The 26,540-nt window shown below is 45.4% G+C and overlaps 1 protein-coding gene across 1 annotated transcript in view; it reads right to left on the reverse strand.

Annotated features, from left to right (window-relative positions):
* Positions 1 to 7,785: 7,785 nt before the first annotated feature.
* Positions 7,786 to 26,540, reverse strand: part of LOC144892617 (uncharacterized) — a 200,495-nt gene continuing 181,740 nt past the window's right edge. Inside the window, exon 6 of the mRNA XM_078780009.1 lies at positions 7,786 to 8,604. Within this exon, the coding sequence (XP_078636135.1) occupies positions 8,505 to 8,604 (100 nt within the window). The 3' untranslated portion in view covers positions 7,786 to 8,504. The remainder of the gene's footprint in view (positions 8,605 to 26,540) is intronic.

Consider the following 26,540-nt stretch of genomic DNA (forward strand, 5'->3'; position numbering starts at 1 on the left):
TTTTCTCCAAGCTGAAAATGCCCGTGAAAGGGACCAGATTTCAGTCCAGAGAAGACATCATGCGGAATGCGACGGACCAGCTGCGCGCCATCCCAAAAGAGGCGTTCCAGCGCTGCTTCCGACAGTGGCAGAACCGTTGGGAGAAGTGTGTGGCAGCCCAAGGGGACTACTTTGAAGGAGATTAGTGTAAGTTTGTTGTAACTGGATACGAGTATTTTTTATGAACAAAGGTCAGATACTTTTTGAACACACCTCGTATATATATATATATAATATATATATATATATAATATGTTCTAACATATATAAGTATATATATACTTATATATTTTAGTTTTATATATATATATATATATATATATATATATATATATACATACATACGTACATACGTACATACATACATACATACATACATATATATATATATATATATATATATATATATATTTATATATATATATATATATATATATATATATATATATATATATATATATATATATATATATATATATATATATATATATATATATATATATATATATATATACTGTATATACTAGCAGAAGTACCCGGCATTGCCGGGCGGGGGAGGGGAGGGGGAAGATGAGGGGAGGGGAACGGGGGGGAGGGGAGGAGAGGGGGGGAGGGGAGGAGAGGGGGGGAGGGGAGGAGAGGGGGGGAGGGGAGAAGAGGGGGGGGGAAGTACCCGGCATTCCGTGTATAAACGTGAGGGGGGAGGGGGGAGGGGAGAAGAGGGTGGGAGGGGGAGGGATGGGAGGGGGGAGGGGAGGGAGAGGGGGGTGGGGGTAGGGGAGGGGGAGGGGGAGGGGAGGGGGGAGGGGAAGGGGGAGGGGGAAAAGGGAGGGGGAGGGGGAAATGGGAGGGGGTAGGGTGGAGGGGGAAGGGGGAGGGAAGGGGAGGGCCAGTCAACAATGACGTTGCAGTTCTCATGGTCGGAGAGCAGCACAACAATCGCGACATTGTCCTGAATCTTCGCAACAGCACGAAGCGGGTTTTGGAGGCTCACCGATCCTGTGACGCCCTCCAGTACCGGCGTTGCCGGGTGGGGGAAGGGAGACCCGTACATTCCCAACCCGTACATTCGCCCTCTCGACTCAAGCTCACTCGGACAAAAGCCTCGCACAAATTACACCGTGAAGGCCCAATGGCCATGTCTATGCCACAAATCAAGTACGTGAGCGAGTCGGGCGCACTGAATTGAAAATATATAGAACGCTCATACTCCGTGAAAAGTGAAGCTACAATATTTTTGAAAAATTTCATTGGTTGCTAGGAGACGGCAGCATGTAAAAACCGTTTGAATATTTGCAATACAGTTTGATCCAGAGGTAAGTGGTATGGTCTTGCTGGTTGGTGGACATGATATGTGTAAGGGAAATTATTTTGGTGTCCTGTATCTGGTCGTGCTCGTTGGTGAACACGGTACATTTAAGGGAAATGATTTTCTGTCATTCTTCTGAGTGGTTGCTTCTCCTTCCCCGTATTTTTGTTCATTTTATTGTTTTTTTACCACTCTCTTGAGTTGTGGGCCTTCCTTGAGTGGTATTACATTTATCATCATCATCATTGGAATGTCTGTTGTAAAGATACGGACATCAAGTCCGTATCTTGACGCAGAGAGCATCAAGCACCATCTTTTTATAACAGGCAACGGCAACGGCGACGCACTAACGCAGACATCGCTCGGCCCCGCCCACAGCAACCTCTCTCGGCCCCGCCCATAGCTGCCTCGCTCGGCCCCGCCCACAGCGATCTCGCCCGGGCCAGCCCACAGCGACCTCGCTCGGTCCCGCCCACAGCGACCTTGCTGGGTCCCTCCCACAGCGGCATCACTCCGCCCTACACGGCACTATCGATATATTATTCGTACAATGCCGGGTACTTCTGCTCGCTGAAAACAAATCTATGTGAAACATCCTAAATCATGCAAAATGCTAATCATGCAGAAGTACCCGGCAAAAACGCAATCGCTCTGAAATACGTGTGAACACGTAACTGAGTTAATGGCGGCAACGAACATCACGTGATCGCTCTGAGCGAATCAGCGCGCTGCTCTGCTTCCAGTCAGATTCCGGTCATAATATTTCGCGCTGAGATAAAAATATGGTAAAAACATATTATGAAATATATTTTTAGGTCAGCCATGTTCGTCCCAGGCTCAATGGCCATGTCTGTGCTAAATATCAAGTACGTGAGCCTCTCCGTTTAGGAGTCTATCGGTAACATTACACACACACACACACACACACACACACACACACACACACACACACAAACTGTTTTATATATACTAGGGCATGCACGTACTATATATATATCTAAAATTATATCCCCCCCCTCTATTTACATGAAATGGTTTGGTCCATTCGCAAAGCCAAAGCGAACGGCTTGCGAGTACGGTGACAATCCCCCCCTCTATTTACATGAAATGGTTTGGTCCAAAGCGAACGGCTTGTGAGTACGGTGACAATCCCCCCCCCTCTATTTACATGAAATGGTTTGGTCCAAAGCGAACGGCTTGCGGAGTTTGGTAAAGAAATCGCCGTAGCTCGGTAACTACTTCTCCGATTAATATGAAACCTTGAAAAGGCACATCCTCAGGTCCCCAGCAATATATCTGGCAAGTTTCAAGTATATCGAACCCGTGGTTGTCGAGAAACAGCGGTCACAGACACACAGACATACACACAGAGATTACTGGAATTATAGATAGATATATATATATATATATATATATATATATATATATATATATATATATATATATATATATATATATATATATATATATATATATAAGACTTGGCATTTAAAATGGAATTTTTTTTTCTTCTTGACTTGGGTTTACTTTCTGAACTCAGTATATCAATCTGGTGAGTTTATTTTACCCTTCGGTGATGTCTTTGTTGAAAGAACCATGTCACTGATTGTCTTTTGCAGCAAGAAGTCAATAACAGGATTATATCACAGGTGGCGTGACAAAATGTAAGTACAGGTACATTTGACGATTGGCTTCACAATCGGGTATATAAGGGTTGTTGCGTTCCGTGTTAGTGGAAAACAACTGCTGCACGTCTACAAAAGTTATTTCCGCTTCCTCTGGAGATGGTCCATCAACTTGACAATGCTGTTTGTCATGGAGTCGTGGCTTTACGAAATTCTGGCATGAAACAGCGTGCTATTGCTCGGCAGTATGGCATCACTCAAGATCAGGTGTCAAAGATCCTGAAACGAAATGCTCAGAGGGGTGTCCCTACTCCAATACTGAGGCCAGGACGTCCAAGCAGAACCACAAGGAGAGATGATCGCCAGCTGCACCGGTTAGTCTGCAATGGCCGTACCAAGTCAGCTAATCGGCTTAGGGCTGAGTGGCAGCAACTGACAAATATGCCTGTATCCAGAAGGCTAGTCAACCAATGACTGGTTCAAGCAGGCTATCGTGCCAGGCGTCCCCTGAGAAAGCCACGCCTGACCAGACAACACAGCCAGCGCCGATTGCAGTGGGCCAGAGAGCACTGTCAATGGCAGCCAGGACACTGGAATCACGTAACCTTCAGTGACGAGTCTAGATTTCTGGTCTATCGTCAAGATGGCCGCGTCCGCGTGCGCAGACAAGTGCATGAAGCCCACAACGAAGATTGTATAGTGCCAAGAGTCCAAGTTGGAGGTGGTGGGGTGACCATTTGGGCTGCTTTTCATGCAGGGGGCAAAACTGACCTGGTTGTTCTGAATGGAAACATGAACCAGTTCAAGTACAGGGTCATTCTGGAAGAAACATTGCTTCCATTTGCTCATGCAGCCTTTCGAGGAAACTTTGTCTTCCAAGATGACAATGCACGGCCTCATCGTGCTCGCATGATCCAACACTTTCTTGCTGACCATGGTGTAGAGCATATGGAGTGGCCTGCCATGTCTCTGGATATTAATCTGATAGAGAACTTGTGGGCAGAATTAACGCGTCAAATCGACAACTTGGACCAGCAGCCTACATCTGTGCGTGAATTGCAACAGACTATTGTCACTGCATGGCAAGCGATTCCTGTCCAAACCTTGGCAAATCTCGTTAAAAGCATGCCTCGACGTGTATGTGCTCTCCTGAATGCTCGTGGGGGTTACACGAAGTACTGAACTGTAATTTTACTGTCCGTAATCCCAGTCATAATTTAGCTTTTGTTTTTGTTGAAATTTTTTTTGGCTATTGTGCAAAATAAAGAGATACTTCTGGAAAACGTACAGAAGTTTAACACCGTACTGTCCGTGAATTGAGTTCGATATCAGTTTACATCACTTTCAAGGATCTATTTATTTGCTTCGAAATGTCAAATGTGGTTTTTGTTTCTTTTAAAGGTCACATTAACAAAATCTAGAATAATTTCAACATAATTCCAATGAACTTTTGGTTCTAAGTCATCTTGAAAAGTAAGTTCACCCCCACAAAAAAAATATTCCATATTAAATGCCAAGTCTGTATATATATATATATCTATATATATATATATATATATATATATATATATATATATATATATATATATATATATATATATATATATTGTTACGGATCGCGATTAGATGTTATTTCGACCGAGCGGTGGTGTATTACCGCGACCTAACAGTTATTCCCCGACTCGACCCCGATTCCACCCAGACGTTGACCAAATCGCGCTACGCTAAATCAATGATTGGAAAGGACACAACGACTGGGATAAATGAAACGACGCAAGGGGTACAGTTCTCAAGACCTCCGGAGGAGGATATAATTAGTGGTGGAGAAAAGGGGTAGATTACAAGGTAGTGAGGTAAAGACACAGAAGAGATAGGCACTTAAATACAATCTTATCTTATCCCAGACAGACCACACACAAACGGGACAAGGCTGACTTACACAGGGATTGATGGCAGGAAGGGACAGGCAGTCGATAGCACAAGGTGCACCTTGGCTCAGGGACAGGATAAAGCACGGTCCAGTCCAGAGATGCGGGGAGGTGTCACAGCGCTCGGAGGTGGCGTCTTTCTTGCTTCAAGCTCAGCGCGCATCTCACGTCACCTCCCTCTTCCTGCGCATGCTCAGCGGGGAGTGACACGCCCTCGGCTGGTTGGCTCCGCCCCAGATGGGACCGGTCCGCCGCTCCCATTGGGTGCGGGGGTTACCGGGCTCCGCCCTTGACGAGGAGCTGACAGGGAGCCCCTATGTGGTAACCCCGTCGAGCACATGTTCGATGGCGGCTCGCTGGGAAGGCCTCATGCCCTCCCAACACCCCCTACCAACCAAGCCGGAGTGAGGACGCGCACTCCCTGTGCACGCCGCCGTGCTGTTGTTGTTGTTGTTGTTGCTGAACCGTGAGGAAGAGCTGCGGGGAGGTATTGGGAGGTCCTAAACTTCCTAACGGTGCCATACAATCACATTCTGGTGCAACGAAGGGTCAGAATTAATGGAAACGAGTCCTTAACTGACATAGACTTAGAATAACTAGCAAGATGTCCTATAGTTGTCTTACATGAGATGCGGTGAACCTGGGCACGACATTTAATGGGGGAAATAGGGGGAGGTCGGGTCTACAGAGTGTTGTTTACAGAAAATGGGACTAGGGAATGGGGGATTGGGGATAGTTGGGAAGTATTGAGGAAATAGGGGAATATTTACAAGCGGATATGGATGGATGCAAATCCCATATCCGCAACAATATATATATATATATATATATATATATATATATATATATATATATATATATATATATATATATATTGTTGCGAATCTCAACGTCGGCCTTTCCCCTTACCAAGGGGGGGTTAGTCCCCTTGCCTTTTACTAGCCGACGCGATCCGGGGCTATGACGTTCCTTCCGGACGGCGTTGAATAGGGTGGTAGGCCGAATTCCTATTGCCTAATTACCAACGCCTCCCAGGAAGCAAGGAAATAACCCCGCCCGAATCACGGTTATGACTGGAAACGCCGAGCGATAGCGAGCCGTGATCCGAGCCGTTAACAAGAACTAAACCCGATCTGAGCGGTTCCGAATCGTGCCACGCTTACCCAATGGAGGAAAACACTGATACGGTCGAATCAGGAAAGACAGGAAGAAGAGATTGGTTTATTTACAATTTGTACAGGAAGGAGAAGAAGAACACACAGTGAAGCTTATACAGTCTTAAATTATCCCAGGACACGGGCCCGTTTCACACTCAGACACACTCACACGGGGATGTACATGGTCAGGGCCATGGTCCAGGGATGATGGCATCCAGGCAGTTCACTCCGGTCCCCGACTCGTACCGCGAAGCAGATCGTCAGGGCGGCAGAAGCTCCCCGCGGGTCGTTGACGCGGAGCGGACAATTACGAGGTTAAATGCGGGGCGAAAGGTAGGCTGGCTGGCGGTTACTTCGCGGCTCAGCCGCGTACATAATAAATGAACCGGGCTTTATATTCACTCCCAATACAGTTCGCTGCAAAGCGCCTCTCCCGCAGGAGTCCTCTCACAGAGCGTGATCCCTTGCAGTTCTTCCACAAAGCCCTCTTCCGCGCAGTCCTTTTCAGCACAAGCTCCCTCTGTAAGTCCTCTTTATAATGCGCTTTCCTCACGAGTCCTTTACAACGAGTGCAGTTGCGTCAGTCCTTTCGAGGGCTTTGTACATGCGCTTATATAGCCTTTGCAGCGAACCTTCCAGCACTTGCTAGATGCGCCCTTACCACGCCCTCTTAAGCCATGCCCACCGAGCCCTGGTTGGTCGTTGGCCTCACCGTCACCGCCTTCTGACATGCTGCTTGATGCGGCCACACCTCTTCCTCGTGCTCCTCCCCCTTCCAGGCCTACCTCATGGCCACCTGACTAGTTTGAGCGAGAACCCAAGAGAAGCGAACGCTGCTGGCAAACAAGGTGGATTAGCCGAATCAGGGCGCGGGATGGATGCTGCCCAACAAGGTCGATTTGGAGGGTGGCCGCAAAATGAACGGGGCCTATACTTATTTATTTTACACAACACAGGTATCACTAGTGGAAATGGCCTTATTCTCACACATACTATGACATAACTAATGTTCTAAGGTGGCCTACGTGTTGCTTGTGGACTAACTATGGGGGCAAACCTTTAACCTTTAATGATGTTATATTTACACTCTCAAAACCATAACTATATATATGTGTGTGTGTTTGTATACAGTACACTTACATAGTTTGCTATTGGCCCTTCTAGCCGAAGACAGCTGCATAAAACAACCAAAATAGCTAAACAAGGTAATCCCTCTGCTGTTTCTAACCCTACTTTGGTTCCTTCGAGCTGTGCAAATTCACAAATAACACATGCATAAGAATCCCAACGCTAAACACCCTTATCAGCTGCCGTACTGGTTTCACCGCATATCAGTGAATCATCAGTGACAGTGTAGACAGACATACGCACTACAGAGGATGCCAAACATGTACCACGTCCAATACGGATAGCAGTAAACATCCAAATACCATTGGCCCAATCACGTCTCTCGCCCATGTCTCTCAGCAATCTCTCACCAATCATGTCTCTCACCAATATCTCCAAAAATAATTACATCTTTTTATTCACTCGGTACTCGTATGTGGGTGTGTCTTGTCAATTGTCTGTCTTGCCAATGTCATTGTCATGTCAGTCAGTGGTCTGTCTTGTCAACTTTTGCAACCTGTAACTTTAGCGCCCGACCAGATTGGCCGACAGAAGCTTTCTCACCCTTAGGAAATACCACAAACTCAAATGATTAAGTATACATTTCATCAAAGTGAACTGATACGCAAATGTTTTTTATTGCCTTTGTCTGATAGGTAAACGGTTTTTATATCATTAGGGTAAATAATATACAGGGCGTTTCAAAAGTCCAGAATCGTAGGGATTTTTTGATGCTACCTTTGAGGAGGAAATGACAATGTGGAATTTCCCCCCCCATGTAGTACAGCTTTTAACACCACTTGACTTTTTTATTTGGCGCACCTGAAATGAGTGGTTCATACCTGAGATTATATGCTATTGAAGACCTTAATAACTAAATCGGAAGCGAATGTCCTAAAATTGATGATCACGTCAATGTTAAGAAACATCCAAAGAAACCTACATACAAGTGTTGATATGTGTATGCATGTGAGTGGTTTGCAATTCCAATAAAATTGTAAAATAAATATCCCTATGATTCCGGAATTTTGAAACATACTGTACTGAAGCACTATGCTTTCATAACTTGTCGCATCAGAAATATTATGAGCAATGCGATAAATATACGAGTAGATCAAAGATCAACATTCAAAAGCCACTTTTCATACCAAAGCCCGACAATAAACCAATTTGTTTTAATTTATGATCAGGAAGCAATTAAAAATAATCATCCCATCTAGAAGTTATTGTAAAAAAAAACATTTTATAACATTGAAAATTATTCTAACTACGATCATTTTTCCAACTCATTCAAAGGATTTCCAACAACCAATCTCCCCCCTCCAGTATCCCCTTGCCCCTATTTGTGCCTGGCAAATGCTGCTGGAAGGAACTCCAACCGGCATGAGTTGAGTCCAAGTTCAGTGAGTCGTGGCAGTTGCATAACCACCTCCGGAACCCTGTCGGAAATCAAGCAAAAAACACCATCTGATGATCATTATTATCATGATGCTTTTCAAAAACAAATAAGAGCTATAATGTGCTGGTAAGCTCATAAAAATACTCTGATAACAAGAACGGTTTAGGCAAGCACTGTTTCAAGAACTGCTTCGTAACACCTGTTGGCTGTTTCTCATCACTGGCCTCTGGAAGTTGGGGAGGAAAGAACTTTATTCAAATTTCTTTACAAACAAACAAAAAAAAGACAAAGGAACGTTGAATCTCACCATGCCTTATTTTACTCTCAGTATCAGGATAATTTTATGGAAGATTGTGCTATATAAATATGAGAAAAAGCTTTTAAAAGGAAAAGTAATTATGACCTATCAGAAGATAATCATTCGTTTCTAATATTTTCAACAATAAATGTTCAAGCCCACGAGTGACTTTTTGCAAAAGGAAAGCTGACATCATCATATGTATCTTATTATAATAGAACAAACGTACATGGTTATGTATGTTTCTTGATATGCGACCAAAACGTCTTCTTCTTCTTAAAACAAGCATTCTGAGTATTGCGTTGCAATACATGTCCCCGACCGGCAGTCTGTCGTCCGGAAAACTGTTGGGGAAATTACCCAGGGTTATTTACCCACAGGTTCTGAATCGTTCCCATTCGCAAATTACCTCAGGACGGGCTCACCTGTGATTCGCACTCGGGACTTCGATTTATACACCTTGCAGACAGGTCAGCAGAGGCACGAGAAAATAAGTTGTTGATAAAGAACCTTTCGAGTCGCTAAATATCAGTAATTTATTATATTTTCCGGTTCACGATTAATGATCGATGTGTATATTGTTACAGACGCGGTTTTAGATGTTATTTTACCGAGCGGTTGGTATTACCGCGTCCGAACAGTTACTCCCCGATTAGAACCCGATTCCACCCGACGTTGACCAGATCGCACCGCAGATATTCAATCGGGAAACCTCTAAAGCGACCGAAAGAGAATGAAAAGAGAAGAAGACAGAGTACGGAGGAAGAACAGATTTATTATACACACACAAGCAATGGATGGAAGAAGCAGTCACACAGCGAATCGTTAACTTACACTATTCATTTTACTTAACCCCAAGACAACGAGTAGGACAGACGACGTTCACACTTACACGGGGGATATTGCAGGCAGGTAGGGCTTGAGGTGGATTGCTGGAGAGGGAAGGCAGGGTCGGAGGCAGCAGCTCTCAATTCCTCGCGCTTTTGGCGGGAAAACCCTCCGTCGCGTATCCGCTGCTGTAGACGTCACGCGCTGGCTCGGCACACCTGCTCCTCTCCTTCTGGTGGAGCCGTCTCCCTCCTTTCAGCGCGTCTCTCCAAAGCTGGTTTCCTTTCCGAGTACCTCTCCTCTTTGGCTTGGAGCGTTTCGCATCTCACCGCTCCTCTTGGTCTCGCCTCTTCGCTCATCTCCCAGGCCATCTTGTGAAGCAGTCCCTTACAGTCGCTTTTATCACTCGGGGCGGAATCAAGCCGCCGGCTGCGAGGGCACGCCTACCGGGTCGCTAACCGCGGTGCTGGTTGGCCAAGTGGGGTTGGCTCACTCCTCCCCTCTATGACGAGGTGGAGACACGCCTTTCTTCTCCGAGATTAGCACATGGGCAATGGCGGCTTGCGGGATTGAACACAACTCGCATCCTTTTGAAAGGAACTTTGGAGAGACGAGATGTTTGGGGAAATTGCAAGGGCCTACGCTTATTTTGTTTGATGCAATGCAAAGTCAATCAAGTGGGAAACACATATTTAGCCTACATAGAATAAGGAAATACACTATTTAAAAAGATATATCGTGACCTGCGTGTAAGTTTCATGGAATTAACTAGGAGGACGGCTGCGACCATTATTTACATTACCAGGGTGTTACCATACTTTTGTAACGTTCACATTGTAACGTTTTCACATTCGTTACACTTCCTCCAAAATTGTTACACTTCTCAAAAAACCGTTACACTTCTCAAAACCGTTACACTGCACCCTCCTTTCTTCAGGCCCGTCTCGGGCCTACTAAACTTTAACTTAGTGTGACACGTAGGTGTAATTCCCTCTACAATTACCCTGACCCTGAGTGTGACAATCTTAAAACACCAATAAGTATGTCCCCCTATTGCATTGCACCCTGTCTAACAGACTCAAGCCCACAGCTAACCGAATTACGGAATTATTCTCAAACTATACATTTACGGTGGGGAGCATTATTTACAATGACGTGATTTCTTATTTACAACGCAACCCAGGACCTGTGTTTTTTTCCTTTTTAGGGAACAAGAAAAAGAAATTCCTGTTGGGAGGGAGGAGACAGCACGCATTGCATCGATGCACCAGTACCAATACCACCAAAGCACCCAAAAGCACCAAAAGCACCACAAAGCACCAAAAGCACCACTCGGTGCACAGTCACCACTGTTCATAATAAACACAACAAAACAACTGGTGGTGGTCTTCTCTTTCTCTGCTGGGCCGATGTTCTTCCCGACGTCTTCTGGCTTCATGCGGCCTATTTGGACATAATAAAAAGCACACTTGTGTTCGTTTTTATTTAGGGCCTCAGGGGCCAACTAAGGGTGGTCCACCTGTTTGGCATAGGTGCCACCTTACCGAGGTCCGCAAGCAAGATTCCCTGGCCACTATGGCCGGTCTCCAACAGAGGTGCCCTGCCCCAGAACCTGGGGTCCATCAAGTGGTATTTGGCCGCAGAACAGCGGTCCATAAAGTGGTACATCAATGCAATGCATGCTGGTTCTGGGAATCTCGGGCGCACAATGGCCACCTCACGCACGCTCCCCTCGGCACCCAATGGCGCACAGGTCATGTGGGAGACAAAAGAAAGACAATTGAGCGAGGGGTAAGGTCACAAGGGTACACGTCAATAAGGCAATGCAAGGCGAAATGCGTACGGAGGGCGAAGTGAGAAAGCTCGTCCCTACCGTACGTCACCCCCCTGTCACCTACACTACCCTTGCCCTTACCCCATATTTACAAAATCTACCCATTTACAAATTCGTCACTACTGTCACGTCTTCCCCATATTTCCTCTATACCAAATTCGTCTCCACCATCCCTCGACTTCAAAATTTGCCATCACCAATTCATCATCAATCCTCATAAGGAGGGAGAGATGGAATTACGCACAATGTCACACCCACGTCATGATGCGTCTCACAATCCAACCATTTGCATCAAAAATAATTAAACATGGCATGGTGCGGAGTACCTGTCACCTCAGGTGAGTGGATGCAGATGGTGTGAGGAGATCCTTCTTCCTAACTATCCTCTAAATGACTTTAACACACTTTACACTACCCGGGGTCTTTCCCTGCCAATCCATTGGCCACTTACACTATGGGTTCTAAAAACCAATTCCCATTGACCAAACGGTGGTGCTTCTCAATTTGGGGTCTCACTCCCCCGATTCATCTCCCGGTGCCCTCGCACAATTTCTGGGCTGCGACGTGTAGCTCTCCCAGCAGGTCTACCCACCTGCACACCTCCACCACTGTAGTTGCCACCCGAGCTTACCTAGCTCCTCACCCTAACCTAACTAACTGGGGAAGGCCCTCTCCTGGCTCTGTCACCCCTTGGTGCCCTCTGGCACTGGGCTACCCGGGTCCGTCCTCCGGATCCTCGGGCCCCATCCACAACTACCGGCTCCCAGAGCCCACCTGCGGCCTCACCTGGCCGACATCCTCACAGTGGTGGAGTGCCCAAACCAATTACACACACTAACAGGCCACATGCCCAGCCATTTCCACGTCACTAATGCACCCATCCAAACACCATTCTTCCACACGCACCACAGATGCCAATATCCAACCACAATTTACCTACTCCCTCTACCTAACACTTACACTACCCGCCCCGGGTATCCGTGATGGGGGTCCACTCTTCCCCCATTCACACCTTCGCACCATCCACTCCTCTCCACAATTTCCACCATACTCACTCCACGACCATCCATTCCAATACTCCATTTATTCCACACTACCATTCTCCATACCTGCTGTTGCACACCTGTGCCCTCACACCTGGTGCCACCTGCACCCTCCTTTCTTCCTGGACCATTTGGTCAGCACAACACGCAATCACCACTACTCCCTCATACACTGCTCCACACACCTGTTCAGTTGCACACCTGTTCAGTTGCACCTGTTCAATCACACCTGTTCAATCTTCAAACACACGGCATCATCTCAGCTAACTACTCTCTTCTGAAACTTGCGCTTCCCAGTCGTCCCTTTAACCTATTGCGCTCCCACGTCATTATCAACCACACTAAACTACCTGCGTCCCCACTACAGGTATCAGTCACTATCTAAACCTTAACGTTACCTAATGTCATCTTCGCTAGATCCCTATCAATATAACCAAGCCCTCCCTGGCTTGGTTGTCATAGCCACCCCATAAACTATTGCGCATTTGCCCCCACGCCTGTGAGGGATGGTGGATTTGCCATCCCACCACATCGGGGGTCTCTCACTATAAATTTTGCTCGTCCAAATTCCAACCAATTCAAAAATTTTCCATTTACTGCCAATTCTACCCAATATTATAAATTTCGTATCAAATCACGATCACTATCACTATCACCCGTCTACTTATTACATCCTCTCGGTGCGCCAATTCCCTTCTAAAGCTCGGCTTCGTACAGCCGAGCAATGAATACGAGTTGTTTTGTGCCAGCGGCTGGATACGTCCCGCATTTGTGGCAGGGACGGGGGCTTACCCGGGCCGAGATCCCACGAACCACCTCGGCGTGGAGCCATCCAATGTCCCGATCTCGACCTGCCGGCACGTCTCAATAGAAAGTGGTCGCCATGACGACCCTTCCTATCGGGCTGCCCGCTCCGCCTAGTGGAGCCCGGACGCGGCCGTTCCAAGCGAGGCACAGCGTGGATCGCGTACGGCGGTTCTTTCGAAACCGCCGTGGTTCGGATCCCCGCTGGTCCTCGCGGCACGCGAAGCTGCCCGACGCGCACCGAGGGCCCGATTCGGCTATAAGTCGTCCTAACCTCTAACCCGGATACCGTCGATGCTTCACCTACATGCTTACATGCATACGCTACCCCTTTCTTGCTCATACCTCCAGCTGTTCCCATGCTCCTCGTACCTTTCCTTACACACCTCGGTACACCCATTCCGCTCACCGACTTGGTCACACACCTGCCCACCGAACACCTTGGCACACATTCGTCGCTCGCACACCTCACCAACACACCTCTTCGCGCCCCCTCCTCTGTGACAACCACAGGTGTGCTCTCACCCACACACCCAACCACGTGCCTCACGACCAACTCAAGTGTGCATTCCCACACATGCTCTACCATTCCTGGTGTGCATCCTTCCATTCCAGGTGTACATCCTCGCTCACCTGTCACAACCAACTCTCGCTCCGTGTCACTCTCACTACTCTCACCTCCACTCTCGGTCGCGCACTCTTTCCTCATGCACCTGTCCGTTACACACCTTTCTCGCGCACACTCTTTCATTACATCCTCTGTAACACTTACCACACCGCGCTTCCATGTACCCCCTCGCACACGCGCTACGACCGACTCACTCCTGACGGCACACTCACTCCTCGGCGTGCACTTTTTCCTCACACACCCCATGGTCAGACATTCTCGCACACCTCTTTCTTCGCACACCAGACCTGTCGCACACTTCACCAACGGCCTCTCACGAACACCCGGATCCAAACCAATCCCCAAGCCGACTGAAGCTTTCCTCACATCATATACATTGCCACTCACCTCCGTACCTCGTCTCCGCACCTCCTTTGCCACCTGCAAACTCTTTATTTGGTTAGTGAGCATCACATTATGAGTTGAGCACCGACCTTGTACATATTCCGCTATCTCCTCCTTTATTTCTCTCTTAGTTTCTGTCCGTCTCTTCTTAATTTCACTCACCTCTTCTTCCACTTCCTCTAATTTTTGTTTAACCTCTTTTATTTCTCAGTGCGTCTCCTCAAGTTCGTCCTCTAAGGCTACCGTGACCGTCTCTATGTGCATCCTCACCTGCCGGTCCTTTGTCTCCATTATCTCTGTCACCTCGTCCACCCTCATTGTCAGTTCCTCACGTACCATCTGACATTGCCTCTGTGTCGCTATTAATTCGTTTTTAATTTCTTTTTGTGTCGCCTTTAACCCTCCTAGTACCGCAGTGTTCTTTTGAACCTGCTCCACTAACTCCGTCTGTCCCTCTGTCAGCTGTTCCACCTCCTCAGTCAGATCTTCTATTCCCCCCTGTAACCTCGCCGTATTATTTCTCACCTCTTTCTCCATACGCTTCTCACCTCGCTTTACCTCCTCGCGTAGCCCCGAAACCTCCTCACTTACCCCTCGTCGTATCTCCTCCATCTCTTTTGTAGATGCCACCCTCATCTGTCCCAATTCATCCCTCTGAGCATCCAATTTGGTTTCTACCCCGATTTTTACCTCCTCTATCTGCTCTCCCATTCGTCTAATTTCTCTGGCAGATTGTTCCCCTATTTCCCGCAATTTGTCCTCCATCCTATTTTCTAACCCCATTAACCCATTTTTCACCTCTTTTATCCCGTTGTCTAACCCCTCAAAATTATTGTCTAACTTCTCACCGGTACCCCTCGCTTCGTCCCTCATTACCCCCATTTGGTTTCCCATTACCCCCATTTGGTTTCCCATTACCCCCATTTGGCCCTCCAATCGCTCACCCTGAGCATCCATCCGGTTCCCCATTACCCCCATTTGCTCACCCTGAGCCCTCATTTGCTCACTCTGCAGGTTGAGGGACGCCCGCATTTGTACCATAAATTGGGTCATGAAGGCTTGCATTTGGGCCGCGCTCATTGGTTCCGCGACCGTGGCCCCCTCAACCACGTGCGCGAGAGCGCCATTTTGTGCGTCTGAAACCTCCGCAACCACATTGCCATTTTTCTCCTCATTACTCTCCTCCTCCCTTTCTTCCCCTAAGTCCTGGGTTACCCCTAACCCGTCTATCTCCCCCACCGACATCCGATCGCCTTGATTGTCCATGGCGCGATCTCAAAATTCAGGTTTTATAAAACAACAAAATTTCGGCAGCTCGTAATTTTGACCAAATTTTTTTTTTTTCTACACCTTTTAGAAATTTGGTTCGGGCTTCGAATCTCACTCCCAGACACCAATTGTTACTCTAATAGTACAATTGGTGTTCCAAAATTTGGGCCTAACAAATTTAGTCCCAGGTCCGAATCCAACTCCTGACAACCAATTGTTACAGACGCGGTTTTAGATGTTATTTTACCGAGCGGTTGGTATTACCGCGTCCGAACAGTTACTCCCCGATTAGAACCCGATTCCACCCGACGTTGACCAGATCGCACCGCAGATATTCAATCGGGAAACCTCTAAAGCGACCGAAAGAGAATGAAAAGAGAAGAAGACAGAGTACGGAGGAAGAACAGATTTATTATACACACACAAGCAATGGATGGAAGAAGCAGTCACACAGCGAATCGTTAACTTACACTATTCATTTTACTTAACCCCAAGACAACGAGTAGGACAGACGACGTTCACACTTACACGGGGGATATTGCAGGCAGGTAGGGCTTGAGGTGGATTGCTGGAGAGGGAAGGCAGGGTCGGAGGCAGCAGCTCTCAATTCCTCGCGCTTTTGGCGGGAAAACCCTCCGTCGCGTATCCGCTGCTGTAGATGTCACGCGCTGGCTCGGCACACCTGCTCCTCTCCTTCTGGTGGAGCCGTCTCCCTCCTTTCAGCGCGTCTCTCCAAAGCTGGTTTCCTTTCCGAGTACCTCTCCTCTTTGGCTTGGAGCGTTTCGCATCTCACCGCTCCTCTTGGTCTCGCCTCTTCGCTCATCTCCCAGGTCATCTCGTGAAGCAGTCCCTTACAGTCGCTTTTATCACTCGGGCCGGAATCAAGCCGCCGGCTGCGAGGGCACGCCTACCGGGTCGCTAACCGCGGTGCTGGTTGGCCAAGTGGAGTTGGCTCACTCCTCCCCTCTATGACAAGGTGGAGACACGCCTTTCTTCTCCGAGATTAGCACATGGGCAATGGCGGCTTGCGGGATTGAACACAACTCGCACCCTTTTGAAAGGAACTTTGGAGAGACGAGATGTTTGGGGAAATTGCAAGGGCCTACGCTTATTTTGTTTGATACAATGCAAAGTCAATCTAGTGGGAAACACATATTTAGCCTACATAGAATAAGGAAATACACTATTTAAAAAGATATATCGTGACCTGCGTGTAAGTTTCATGGAATTAACTAGGAGGACGGCTGCGACCATTATTTACATTACCAGGGTGTTACCATACTTTTGTAACGTTCACATTGTAACGTTTTCACATTCGTTACACTTCCTCCAAAATTGTTACACTTCTCAAAAAACCGTTTGGTTATGATTATTCGAAATTTTGGGTTCAATTTCAATTTTTCAATTTTTCAATTTCAATCAATTTCAATCAATTTCAATTTCAATCAATTCAATTTCAATTCAATGAATTCAATTCAATATTCAAATTTCAACAATAAATGTTCAAGCCCACGAGTGACTTTTTGCAAAAGGAAAGCTGACATCATCATATGTATCTTATTATAATAGAACAAACGTACATGGTTATGTATGTTTCTTGATATGCGACCAAAACGTCTTCTTCTTCTTAAAACAAGCATTCTGAGTATTGCGTTGCAATACATGTCCCCGACCGGCAGTCTGTCGTCCGGAAAACTGTTGGGGAAATTACCCAGGGTTATTTACCCACAGGTTCTGAATCGTTCCCATTCGCAAATTACCTCAGGACGGGCTCACCTGTGATTCGCACTCGGGACTTCGATTTATACACCTTGCAGACAGGTCAGCAGAGGCACGAGAAAATAAGTTGTTGATAAAGAACCTTTCGAGTCGCTAAATATCAGTAATTTATTATATTTTCCGGTTCACGATCAATGATCGATGTGTATATATATGTTGCTTGGCTTGGCTCCGCCCCTCCGGAAAGCATGCGCTGTGTCGCGCTGTTGACGTTCGCGAGACGAGGCTGAGGGCGCGCGGTGCGGCTTGAGGAGAACTCTGGAATAAACAAGAGATATCCATTTTTTATTTTTTATTTTCGTTTAATTAACGATATCTGCGAAACCACGTGCCCTATCGCAAATTCCAAAAGGACATTTTAGTAGACTGACGTGCTGAACAGATCTGTGAAATTTCCCCTCGATTGGATCATAAATGAGGGAGGAGCTCGCTTTTAAAGGTTCATGCTTTAAAACGTCATAACTCTGAAACCATGTGACGCATGACGTCATGCTCGCTGACTTTTTTGTTCGTCATGGGTATGCGATTCTGCATGCAAAGTTTGGCCTCGATCTGTTCAGCCGTTGCAGAGAAAAATGGGTTTTTGTATTTTCACGAAAAACAATATAGCGGCCGAACCACGTAACCTGTGACGTCATAATTACCAGTAAAATATTCTGCAGACCGAGTCCCTCCTATGGTGAAAATTTGATCTCAATCGGTCCTATTATTGCAGAGAAATAGTTTTTTAAAGGAAAATAAAACTTAAAATGGCACTGAGTTAAGGATCATCAGAATTATCAGAATTCCCAAAGTTCAAAGTGCCATAACTTTGTCAAAAATGATCTAAATGTCGTGAGGTTCGAACTTCATCTGTAACTTATCATGAGGAAACCATGTGCCAAGTTTGAAATCATTAGCATTAAGAGTTTAGAAAAAAGGTCCGGAAAACTGTTCTTTGCGTGACGGACTGACGGACTGACTGACGGACGGAGGGACGGCGTGCAAACCTATAGTCCCCTCCGGTGTACACTGGTAGGGGACTAATAAAATTAACACCCAAAACGCAGTCAGTGAACTCTGAATTACGTTTCGACTGCTGAGACCCCTCAGACCTTTGACGACCCTTTAAGTCCACCAAGACCCTTAAGACCACCAAGACCCCTGAAGTCCCAAAATACCCTTGAAGACCCAAGATACCCTGAAGACCATGAAGACCCAACATACCATGAAGACCCAAAACACCCTAAAGACTCTAAACACCCCGAAGACCCAAAACACCCAAAACACCCAAAACACCCCAAAGACCCAAAACACCCCAAAGACCCAAAACACCCCAAAGACCCAGAAGACCCAGAAGACCCAAAATACCCCGAAGACCCAAAACACCCCGAAGACCCAAAAGACCATAAATACCCAAAACACCCCAAAGACCCAAAATACCCTGAAGACCCAAAACACCCTGAAGACAACAAAGACCCTTAAAGACCCTGAGACTTCAAAGACCCTGAAGACCCAAAACACCCCAAAAGACCCACAATACCCTAAAAGGCCCAGAGGATCCAAAAGACCCTGAAGACCCAAATTGCCCTGAAGACCCAAAAGACCCAAAACATCCCAAAGACCAAAAATATTCTTAAAGACTCAGAGGAACCAAAATACCCTTGAGGCCCAAAAGACCATGAAGACCCAAAACACCCTTAAAGGCCAAGAAGATCCAAAAGACCCTGAAGACCCAAATTGCCCTGAAGACCCAAAAGACCCAAAACATCCCAAAGACCAAAAATATTCTTAAAGACTCAGAGGAACTAAAATACCCTTGAGGCCCAAAAGACCATGAAGACCCAAAACACCCTTAAAGGCCAAGAAGATCCAAAAGACCCTGAAGACCCAAATGGCCCCGAAGAGCCAAAATACCCCAAACACGCCGAAGACCCCGAATACCCAAAAGACCCCAAAAACCCAAATCACCCCAAAGACCCAAAACACCCCAAAGACCCAAAAAGACCCCGAAGACCCAAAACACCCCGAAGACCCTAAAAAACCCGGATGACCCAAAATACCCCGAAAACCAAAAGACCTGGAACACCCAAATGGCCCCGAAGAGCCAAAAGACCCCAAAGACCCAAAACACCCCAAATACCCAAAAGACCCCAAAGACCCAAAAAGACCCGAAGACCCAAAACACACCGAAGTCCCAAAATAACCCGAAGACCCAAAACGCCATGAAGACCCAAAACACCCTGAAGACCCAAAACACCCTGAAGACCCAAAACACCCTGAAGACCCAAAACACCCTGAAGACCCAAAACACCCTGAAGACCCAAGACACCCTGAAGACCAAAAACACCCTGAAGCCCCCAAAACACCCCGAGGACCCAAAACTCCCCGAAGACCCAAAACACCCCAAAGACACAAAACACCCCGAAGACACAAAACACCCCGAAGACCCAAAACACCCCGAAGACACAAAACACCCCGAAGACCCAAATACCTGGAAGACCCAAAACACCCCAAAGACTCAAAACATCCCGAAGACCGCAAACACCCCGAAGACCCCAAAAACCCTGAAGACCCAAGATACCCTGAAGACCCAAAACACACCAAAGACCCAAAACACCCCGAAGACACGAAACACCCCGAAGACACGAAACACCCCGAAGACCCAAAACACCCCGAAGACCCCAAACACCCTGAAGACCCAAAACACCCTGAAGACCCAAAACACCCTGAAGACATGAAACACCCCGAAGAGCCAAATACCCGGAAGACCCAAAACACCCCAAAGACCCAAAAATACCCGAAGACCAAAAACACCCCAAAGACCCAAAAGACCTGGAAGACCCCAAAGACCCTGAAAGACCCTTTATACCCAAAATACCCATAAAAACCCCAAATAACCAAAATACCCCAAAGACCCTTAAATACCAGGAGGAACCAAAATTCCCATAAGACCCAAAAGCCTCTGAAGATCCTGAAGACCCAATACACCCTGAAGACCCAAAAGACCCAGAAGACCCAAAAGACCCAGACGACCCAAAAGACCCTGAAGACCCAAAACACCCCAAAGACCCAAAATATTTTTAAAGACTCAGAGCAACCAAAATACCCTTAAGAACCAAAAGACCCCAAAGACCCAAAATACCCTTAAGAGCCCAGAGGATCCAAAAGACCCTGAAGACCCAAATGGCCCTGAAGAGCCAAAAGACCCCAAACACCCCAAAGACCCCGAATACCCAAAAGACCCCAAAAACTCAAATCAACCCGAAGATCCAAAACACCCCAAAGACCCCAAAAGACCCAAAATACCCAAAACACCCCGAAGACCCAAAAGCCCCAGAAGACCAAAAATACCCCAAATACCCAAAACACCCAGAAGACCCAAATGGCCCAGAAGAGCCAAAAGACCCCAAAGACGCAAAACACCCAAAATACCCAAAATACCCCAAAAACCCAAATCACCCCAAAGACCCTTAAAGACCCTTTATACCAAAAAGATCCTGAAATACCCCCAAATAACCAAAATACCCCAAAACCCTTAAAGACCCAGAGAAACCAAAAGACCCTTAAGACCCAAGAGCCTCTGAAGACACTGAAGACCCAAAACACCCCAAAGACCCAAGAGACCCAGAAGACCTTAAAGACCCAGAAGACCCAAAAGTTCCCAAAGACGCAAAATACCCTGAAGACCACAAAGACCCTTCAAGACCCTGAGACCCCAAAGACCCACAATACCCTAAAAGGCCCAGAGGATCCAAAAGACCATGAAGACCCAAATTGCCCTGAAGACCCAAAAGACCCTGAAGACCCACAACACCCTGAAGACCCAAAAGATGATTAAAGACTCAGAGGAACCAAAATACCCTTAATACCCTTAAGACCCAAAAGACCCTGAAGACCCCAAAGACTCAAAATACCCTTAAAGACCCAGAGGATCCAAAAGACCCTGAAGACCCAAATGGCCCTGAAGAGCCAAAAGACCCCAAACACCCCAAAGACCCCAAATACCCAAATACCCCAAAAACCCAAATCACCCCGAAGACCCAAAGACCCAAAAGACCCCAAACACCATGAAGACCCAAAATGCCCGGAAGACCCAAAATAACCCGAAGACCCAAAAGACCCGGAAGATCCAAATGGCCCCGAAGAGCCAAAAGACCCCAAAGACCCAAAACACCCCAAATACCAAAAATACCCCAAAAACCCAAATCACCCCGAAGACCTAAAACACCTTGAAGACCCAAAAGACCCGGAAGACCTAAAATACCCCGAAGAACCAAAAGACCCGGAAGACCCAAAATACCCCAAAAACCCAAAAGACCCCAAAAACCCAAAAGACCCCGAAGACCCAAAACACCCTGAAGACCCAAAACACCTTGAAGACCCCAAAGACCCTTTATACCCAAAAGACCCTTAAATACCCCAAATAACCAAAATACCCCAAAGACCCTTAAAGACCCAGAGGAACCAAAAGACCCTTAAGACCCAAAAGCCTCTGAAGACACCGAAGACCCAAAAGACCCCGAAGACCCAAAACACCACAAAGACCCAAAATATCCTTAAAGGCCCAGAGGATCCAAAAGACCCTGAAGACCCAAAGCACCATGAAGACCCAAAAGACCCTGAAGACACCAAAATGGTCAAAGATGCCTATCCCTCTGAAATGACGTGTGGTGAGGCGCACGGCGCGTGCCGAGTCATGCTAGTTTGCAAAATAATCTACCTGTTCAAGCATGAACATTCCAAAAGTAGACCTGAGAAATAATGAATTTATCATATCGTAAGTTATCATTGTTTGTAACCGGAAAATTTGTCAGGATATTTGAAAGGACTGCTCTCACTCCCCAAACGCTCACCCTTACTCCATTGGCCTCACATTTGTTCCACAGCCCCACATTTGTTCCACAGCCCCCAACACATACTCCCTTGACTTTCTCCCGAAGCCAGCTCCCCCAATTCACTCTCCAGCTTCCCACTCCTTACTCCCTGTCTCCTTCTTTGCATATTCACATAAATATTTCCACTTGAATATCCAAAATTCAAGGTTTTTAATACAACCTTAATGTTTGACATTTCCTGTAGTTAGTACATCTCTGATTGATTTGGGGTACATGTGTGAAACTTTCCTCACCAATACTCCTGACTCTCATTTTCATTTCCTGTCTATGCTCTTCACAGCTTTTAATAAATCCCTGCCTATCCATCAAGAAACATCAGAGGAAGCACAATTGCCTTTGAACTGTATAGTGTCGTTTTGATTCTCAAACAAAAATGTAAACAAGTAGACCTACATTCAAAGTACATCACCCCCATGTCAAATAAATAAATAACATATCCTCCAGCGCGCAGCATTGCTGGGGCACCTTAGGTGCCCGACGATGCTGCCGTGTAGCAGATAGAGACGGTATTTTTTAGGCAGAGGTGTACAATAATTAATTGATTAATTGCGTAATTAAAATAAATAAGTCGTAATCGTAAAATAATTAATTTCTTAATCAATTGGCTAATAGCATACCTAAACCACCAGTGTTTCATTCAATCTGTAATTAAAAAAAAAAAAATTAAACAATTAATTAATCGAAAAAATAAATAAATAAATCTAATATTTGATGAATCAATAAATAATTAATCGTTTAATTGATTCATCAAAAAATCAAAAATACACCTTAGAGCAAATCACTTGGTCACTGTCATGTCCAAATATCAGCTTCCTAACTCAAAAGGTTCCTGAGATATTGCCCAGATGAGAAAGGAAATAAATAAGTGATTAATTAATTAAACAAGTACAAAAAGTTTTAATTAAAACAAAAGCCGCGTCGATGTTACACAATGCCTAGATGCAGCTGTGCCTATAACGTCGATGTTATAGGCACAGGACATTCCTATTGATTCGATTACTTGATGACCCAGAGAAATCACTTGATAATTTATTTTTGTGCAAAGTGAAAATATATCTCGGCAATTTCCCTGTGTGTGGCGACGAATTTTTAATATATCTCGGCATTTTCCCGTCTGTTATTTCAGGCGGTGTATGACTGACCATGCCGCGATTAAAAAATATATATATCTCGGCAATTTCCCGTGTGTGGCGACACGTGAACGAAGCTATGCTCCTCTCTCCACATTATTGTGACGACGTATAAATTAAATATTTCATCGTGACAATTGTCATCAAATGGACGAATTTTTAATATATCTCGGCATTTTCCCGTCTGTTATTTCAGGCGGTGTATGACTGACCATGCCGCGATTTAAAAAAAATATATCTCGGCAATTTCCCGTATGTGGCGACACGTGAACGAAGCTATGCTCCTCTCTCCACATTATTGTGACGACGTATAAATTAAATATTTCATCGTGACGATTGTCATCAAATGGACGAATTTTTAATATATCTCGGCATTTTCCCGTCTGTTATTTCGGGCGGTGTATGACTGACCATGCCGCGATTTAAACAAAATATATATATCTCGGCATTTTCCCGTCTCTTATTTCGGGCGGTGTATGACTGACCATGCCGCGATTAAAAAAAAAAAAATCTCAATGGACTTGAAGTTACAGGCCTTTGAGAATTCATTTCGTTCTATAAAGGGCAACTTTCATCGGATTTTCTTCCCGTTTTTTTTCAACCGAGTCTAAAACTATGTTAGCGACTGTGAAAAATGAAATGATATATCGAATTTGATTTGAAATAAAACTGTGTGAGAGAGGAAGACACCAGGCCTACAAAACAGGCCTCAAAGCTATGCGAGTTAATAAAATGGTGGATATTTGTTTATATGAAGGCTCTCCCAGGATGGGTGGAGCTATGGTTCCCAGAATGGGTGGAGCTTTGAGGTTTTGTCTTCTCTGCAAGAACAAGAAGAACAAGAAGAAGAAGAAGAAGAACAACAACAGCAGAGGGCACTCTATGAGCAGCGTCTGCGACGCGGCTAAAAAAGAAATAATAATCGTAAAATAATGAATTTCTCAATCATTTGGCAAATAGCATACCTAAACAACACTGCTTCATCCCAATCTGTAACTTTTTGAAAATCAAGTAATGAAGTCATTAATCAGAAAAAATTAAAGAATTAATTGATTAATTGATTAATCAATAAATCAAAAAAACCCTTTATAGCCAAATCGCTTGGTCATTGTCGTGTCCAAATGTGACCTTCCTAACTCAAAAGTTGCCTGAGATATTGTCGAGATGAGAAAGAAAATAAATAAGTTCTTAATAAATCAAAAATAATTAAGTAATTAATCGATTCATTGTTTAATCAAATGTTTTTTTAACGATCGTTTTTGCCAAAGCACGTGCTTACTATTGTGGCCAAATTTCAGCTTCCTAGCTCAAAGGATGGCTGAGATATCGCCCGGACAAACAAATAAACAAGAAAGAAAGAAAAAAACCAAACAAACGGAGTACTCCTTTTCGGCGCACATCATCACTGGGGCCCCTTCGGCGCCCAGTGATGATGTCATTCGGCACATGGAGATGGAATAGGGAAGGAGCAGTGTACAATAAAGTGTCAGACTAGTTTGTCGCAGGCATGGCAGTGCATCTTTATATGTGCTATTCTTCAGATGTAGATTAAAGACGAGAGCCGAATGCTAGCACATTACAGATCCCATGGCTCTTTAAACATAGTCAGAGAGTCATCCCTGGCACTTAATCAATATTCAAAATCCGTACCAAAATGTTTTGGGGCGTTCCAACAGTGTCACAGCAGAAGTTGAGCAGGATGCAACCAGTGGGCTAAATTTGTAGTTCCAACGCGTTCGCTAACGATGAATACCCTGCCTCAAGCATAGGAGGTACGAGAAATGCACTCAGTGGAGTGCAGACCTCTGACTGGCCCGGACCTCAATCAAAATCTAATCAGCTTCTTCTTGTCACACTCACAACATGTCCGCCAAGTTTCGTCCAAATCCCTCCATAACTTTTTAAGCTATCATGATATATATCGTTTTTGACCCAATCCCTCAATGGTCAAGAATCACTTGATAATTTTTTTTTTTTAATCGTATCCAGATTCGGATCTTCATCAACATTGAAGCATTTCGACCTTGTCATACATCTAACCTCTCCACCAAGTTTCGTCCGAATCCATCCATAACTTTTTGAGATATCCTGCTCACAAACAAACAAACAAACAGCAATGAATACATAACCTTCGCCCACCTTAGGTGGCGGAAGTAAAAAAATTCAACCAACATTCCTCTCACACTTCCTCACTGTCAATGTACTCTTGCTCACTCCTCACCTCTCCTCCCCTTCCCTTCCCAACACCAAAGAATATATTTTGCAACACACATCCTCTTTCATAACAAACTCCTGTGCATGTTGCAACATCCCCCTTCAATCAAAAAGTCGATGATGTTCTTTTTCTGAGAGGAACCACATACCATTCAGGAAAATTCTCTAATTCTTCATACAGTCACGTGAAAAAGTAAATACACCCGATGTAAAGTTTTGGCTTTTTCAAAATATTTCAACATACAGCTATTTGATCTTCATTTTAACAATATTGATAGATAAAGGTGATATAATATAACAAATATCATGAAACAGTTACATTTTGTAGTCCATTGTATAATTTAAATAAACATAAATGCAAATTTCGCATGTGGAAAAAGTAGGTACACCCCTACATTTATCACTATTTCAAATACCTAAAATTAGAATCAGGTGCACCAGCTCAGGTGCAAATGATTAGAACATCGTTGAAGAGGATCTTGGAGGAACCTGTCTTATTTAAACCTCAGACATTTAGTTTGTTTTGCTCCTTGCTGTTGAAGCGTGCGGCGTCACCATGCCTAGATCAAAAGAGCTCTCTGAGGTCTTCAGAAAGAAGGTTATAGATGCCTACAAGTCTGGGAATGGATTTAAAAAGATCTCCAAACAATTTGAAATCAATAATTCGACTGTCCGGAAGATCAACTACAAGTGGAGAAATTCCAAACAACTGCCAACTTGTTCAGGCCAGAGCGCCCCAGCAAGTTCAGCCCGAGAGCAGACCGCAAGATGCTGAAAGAAGTCCCTAAGAACCCCAGAATGTCATCACGGGACCTACAGGTAGCTATTGCCACTGTTGATGTCAAAGTGCACGAGTCTACCATGAGAAACAGGCTGCACAAATTTGAT

Source organism: Myxine glutinosa, chromosome 1 (assembly GCF_964187855.1).
Source record: "Myxine glutinosa chromosome 1, kmMyxGlut1.1, whole genome shotgun sequence".
NCBI classification, from domain to species: domain Eukaryota; kingdom Metazoa; phylum Chordata; class Myxini; order Myxiniformes; family Myxinidae; genus Myxine; species Myxine glutinosa.